At 34.7% G+C, this 5,664-nt stretch overlaps 1 protein-coding gene across 1 annotated transcript; it reads left to right on the top strand.

The window, feature by feature from the left end:
- Positions 1 to 5,134: 5,134 nt before the first annotated feature.
- On the top strand, positions 5,135 to 5,528 carry LOC114734146 (protein cornichon homolog 1-like; the record flags this gene model as incomplete). The annotated part of the gene is given in 3 exon segments (XM_028921690.1): positions 5,135 to 5,212; positions 5,348 to 5,486; positions 5,489 to 5,528. Coding segments are annotated over 3 exon segments (257 nt in total), but the record flags the coding sequence as incomplete, so codon positions are not given.
- Between the last annotated feature and the right edge of the window lie 136 nt (positions 5,529 to 5,664).

Raw genomic sequence — 5,664 nt, 5'->3', positions numbered from 1 at the left:
ATAGTTGATATCTATAGATCCCAAAAACATGAATGTATTAATAGGCAGTCCAACTTTTGAAGATGTGTTGTTCTTATTTGGAATATCATATGACACCTACATAAAGAACTTTTGACACCGCCAGCTGACTTTTCACGAGTCATTGAATACATAAGTTAGCCATGTTGCTTTTCCCATGGACAGGTTTGAGTATGACGGGCATCATCAAGGCCTATTCGATTCTTTGACACATATTAATCTATGGTTATACACACTTACATCAGTGAGCGAGGATGAGGGAGATCATCAAGGCCGGCTATATATGCTGCTATATGCACAGGGAAGGAATAGAACATAATGAATATAATGCAGAACTAAAGAGGGTGAAATATCAGAAAACAAATGGAAATTAGAATTGAGAGAAAGTTACGTGGTAAACAATTTGAAACCACAAAAAAAAAAAAGATGAAGTGCTTGGAAAGGATAAAGTTGTTTCTCATGTGCTTTTATACATGCCTAACTATTTGACTTCAAGTGATACGCCTCCAACAAAATCAATAGGTAACCTTCAAATTCAAATAGTAGAACGAGGTGGATAGGTTTTGAAAACATGTAGTTTGTTTGGCTTTTTTTTTTAATATTGATATATATTGTTAACATAAAGAAAGGACCCGTCGGTTGACCAAAAAAAAAAACAAAGAAAGGGCCTGTCATTTTGATGGCATAAGAACTCTGTATTGCAAAAGTTCAGTGCACTGTCGAAAGCAAATATTGTCTACAAACTACACATGCATACTTTAAGATATACCCTTTTTGAGATGCTTCCTACGCTAATCTTTCAATTTTTGTGGAGAAAAATAATTGCCCTTTATCAGCCACAGAAAATACTGATAGAAAGAAGGATGAAGTCATTAGTGAGCCTAATTGTAAGAAGACAGGTCATTTGAAGGAATCCATATGCTACAATGAAAAGAAGACCGAAATGTGACTTTATTTGGCATGTTTCCTTTTTGAGACGTTTTCGGTCATTTAACACCATCAAGAAATAAACACAGCAGAGGTAAAATACTTGTACACTGAGGTTCAGATCTCTTTTTTCAGGGCAGTCAATGTGGTCCATAAAGCTTTTAATATTTTCATGAAACACCAAAGACCATGTTGGGAAAAAAAAAAGCAAAAACAAATATCTAGAAAGAATCATTATACTTTGGTAGAAATAAAATTCAATCTATGATATTCAATAATCAGAAATATACGAAATAACAGTCACAAATGATTTTGCTGTGTATAAAAAATTTAAAGTAATGTGATAGATTACATGGAAATCTGTAATTCTCCTTGGCCCCACAGAAAATTACAGATTATTTCATGAAAATTAATGAAAATATTGAACTCCCAAAATTTTGTCTGGTGGCCTTCTTTGTTTAATATAAAATAACGTGTTTCAAGTTAATATGGGTTGAGTGCTCTATGATTATATAGATTGACATCCATAAGTATATAATAATGTTGCAATATGCATAAAATTCGTTAGATGCCAAGAGCAAGTCTAAGCATGAGCATTTAAATTTATTATGATTTTAAGCATGGGTAAGACAACTTGAATAAAAACACACCCTGAAGAATAAGAACCATTAGACATTAGCTTTTTCCCCCCTACCATTGACTAACATCAGCTTGAGGAAAAAAGGCTTAACTGACACAAAAAAGTTGTTTGACAGAACAATAAACACTAAAGAAGCAAAGTCATAAGCATCATGCGTTCAATCTTCTTTAAATCTATGGTTCAATCCTCATGCAGTTTAAATTTTTACATGATGCCAAACACATTTTCTTATGAAACTCCTGAAGCATGGTATAATTTTTTCTGAATGGTATCCTATAATCACCTTAGATAGCTCCCATTGCAACACATAGCATCCATACTAAAAAAAAGTACGGATCCATTCTTTTCAAAACTTATGAATCCATAGTTAAAGCCACCGGTGCATATCTTCACACAAAGCAAATTGAGCCACATCCACACAAAATACACACCCAAGCTCAGCAAAATAATGAAGCAAGATGATTAGAATGACATAATAAGAATAAGAACGTGGCGGAAAAGAAAAATAAGCTTCAAATAGAATCTCACACTTAATATGAGCTTAAAAAATGCAGACAACGCTTCAAATATAATCGAGTCATGATATTATAAAAATGACTTAGCAATCTCACACTTTTATGTTGGCAAAAAAAAAAAAAACTACTCAGCAGTTTTTATTTTTTTCTCCAGTCGTTGTTACTCAGACAATGCTTTTGTTTTATTAAACAATCAACATGGTGCCCACACTTGAGGAAACATAATTGAGCTGTTCAAGGGAGTAGAGTAAGGTCAGATAAATAAAGCAGTCTTGCTTTTCCAGCTATGCAAGGCCAATAGGGTGCGGTTTTTTGATGACTTAACTTTCTTCTAAATAGCTCAGCCATTTTGTTTTATAGGGTATATATGTGCATCCGCACCATTTTATTATTAGAGCCTCACTCGCGAGAATTGTTGTGATTAATAAGAAAAGAATTAAAGGATGTGGTTTCACATGCTTAACAATAAAAACCTTACCTACTGAGATTAATAAAGTTAAGTCAATCTTAGTGCTATATACTTTATCATGGTGTGGACGCAATGATCATTTTAAGTCACTACATCAAATTTGATAATAATATATCTACGTAACTTTCAAGTTCTGACATTTTGGGAAATCGAATATCACTAATGTGGTAAAACTTGAGCAACCAAAATATTCATCTCATGGGAGAGCATGATGTAAAGGAGGATCGGTTCATCCTGACATATCCCTCTTGAAAGCAAGATATACAATCAACAGATAGAGAACTACAACATAAAAGAAACTAAATATCTGAATTCTATAAAATAGAAGAACCCAAAATCAAAGAACAGATACAATCAACAGATAGAGAACTATAGAAGAACCCAAAAACCAAAATTGCCGGAGCTAGACATGGGGAAGGGGAAATTAGTTCACCTCATATCATCCTTCTTCACTGTAGCTTCTTCGCCGCTGCCTTGGTCGTAATATCTCCACACTATTAGCCATCTACATTCTTGACCTCTCATATTGGTGTTCATCCTTTCCTCCCTCCATCTTTATTTCTTTGTTCCTTCTAATCTAAAAACTCAAACGAAGAAAGCAAACCCTTGAAAGATGTTGAGAAGAAAATTTTAGAGAAGATAAAAAATCAAACCTTGAAGCAAGCATAACCTTCTGAAGATACTTACATAAAATAGAAGAAGGATGGTGGGAGAGAACAGAAACAAGAAAGGAGAGGAGGAAGAATGGATATATATGACGTTAAAAAAAAAAAGAAGATAAAAACTCAAATCGTGAAGAAAGCCTACCAGATGTCTCTCTCATTGTGCTTTAGAAACTTTACAATAACCGTGCATCAGACCTTCTTATTTTTCCCTGTTGATTACAAATCCGAAGAAATTTCAGCGATTGTGAAGAAATAGCTAATATTACCTTTGCTCTTCTTCATCTTCTAGAGAGAACATAGATGAGAAACTCATATGTCATGTGAATCATAGTTGAGCTTTAACTGCGTCAATATGGCAAGACCTTTGAACAACTTCTTCATTCTTAGATCAATGTTGTAGAGAGAGATGAGTTCAAACAGAATAGTAGAGCTACCTCGAGCAAATAAGAAGAAATCAGAGACAGAATACATGTTTTTGTTTTCTTCCTTCCTCGATGAACTGCAAGAAATGATCGAAAAACCTAATAAGGGGGCCAAAGAAAAACAAACCGAAGAACAACAAAGAAAAGTGAAATTAGCGAAAGGAAAATAAAATAAGAGGAAGAAGGGGAAAGAGCAGAAATGAAAGAAATAATAAAAGAAGATTATAAACATTTTGAATGAGATAAAATGGCACTGAGACTCCTGAAAGGAGACCTGAAGAGATGGAGGGAGATAAAATTTAAAATTTGAATTTAGAAGTGAGTACCTGTGGCAATGAAGAAGTGAGAGGTAATGCCTCATGTGAAAAAAATGACGGAGAAAGGCGTATGATAAAACTCACGAAGAGGGAAAACGTAATAAATGGGACTGAGAGAAAGGTGCGGAACAGTGAGCCACAACCCAAAGCCCAATGTATATCATCTATTATGATTAGCTTGACAGAAGCCCAAGAAATAAGCTTATTTTAATGAGCATGGCTTGTGAACAGTAATTCATCTCTGAAGCCAGTGCTAAGCCGTTTTTGGAGATGGCTTGGTGGAAGAGTATTTATATATATATTGATATTGATGATTACCACCACCGGCCTCTTGGCGTGTGTTGTGGTGTGTGTGTGTGTTTGGATGTGTGCGTAGAGGTTGGAGCCCGCTCCTTATATTACCAAAAAAAAAAAATTACTATGAATAATTTAGTTCATTTTAAATTTTATGTTAAAAAAAAAGCACGTGTCTAGTAAAATAGTAATATATTCATGTAGTAAATAGATTCTTTATGCTAATGATGCGCTATCCGCTATCTTCTTTTTGTCAAAAGAACCTTGAAAAATTAGAAAGATTTTAAAATTGTATACATGCACACGCATTACTTTTAGATATAATGTACATAAATTAAATGCTTGTTGAATGAGACTTTACCCAAAAAAAGTAAAAATGGGAGTATTAAAACATACACAACAAACAATTTATATCTATCTATTATATATAAAGTTTCTTAAAAATTATACTATTTAATAATTATAAATAATACGATTTATTTCAATCTTCGTGATAACATTTTTTTTATTTAAATTAAATTAGGCGGGCATTTCAACATCAAACCAAAACCGAGCCACGCCATAAATTGGCATGCATTGCCGACATATTATAGTTGGCTCTTGCTGGGGGAAAAAGTGAATCCAAGCTATATGGTGTCAAAGCCCACCCGAGAGATTTAGGCCCAAAGAATTACCCAAGATGTAAAAATGGAAGCAGAAGAGCTTTGCTTGGGCTTCGGGCCCATTTGAGGATCAAATTCGACGCAGTAAAAGCCCAAACTTGATGCTAATAAACTCCCTCACTTGGGGCCCAAAAAAGAGAAACCCTGAAAAGTGAAAAACCCTCCGGGACAATCAGCTGATGGCAGCCTTCTTCTCTGTCAGTAAATGGGTTGGAATTTGTTTTTCTGGCTTGTAATTTGTTTTCCCCTCAACGTTGCTCTTCTTGCCTCCACTTTTTATCAGGTATCTCCTTTTCTCCCATATGTTTTATTTCTCACTGTCGTTAGATTTTGTTTATTACATTGATATGGAGGATGCGCATTACGGCTGTTTTGAGTTCAACGAATCTTATTGAAGTTCCTTTTTACCCCCCTGAAGATTCTGATCTTAACAGACTTGGAGGCTGACTATGTCAACCCATATGAGGCTTCCTCCCGTATCAATTACTTCGTTGTTCCTGAGTTTATTGGGCAGGCAGCACTATGCGCTCTCTTCCTCCTCACTGGGCACTGGTTCATGATCTTTTGACAGTTCCCATCACTGCCTATCACATGACGCTGTATGGTGGATATTTGTACTTAGATTTTCTTCTTGCTTTAGGCTACAACAATTGTCATCTAGCTAGTGGAAAACTTGGAATATTTTAAAATTTCTAACTTGATTCACAGTTGCTGTTGAATTTTTTAGGCTGAATC

The sequence above is a fragment of the Neltuma alba genome, unplaced genomic scaffold (assembly GCF_004799145.2).
Source record: "Neltuma alba isolate B1F8T4 unplaced genomic scaffold, ASM479914v2 tig00013081_pilon, whole genome shotgun sequence".
Classification (NCBI taxonomy): domain Eukaryota; kingdom Viridiplantae; phylum Streptophyta; class Magnoliopsida; order Fabales; family Fabaceae; genus Neltuma; species Neltuma alba.
The sequence above is the reverse complement of the archived record's forward strand: the minus strand, read 5'-3'. Positions and strand labels throughout refer to the sequence as shown.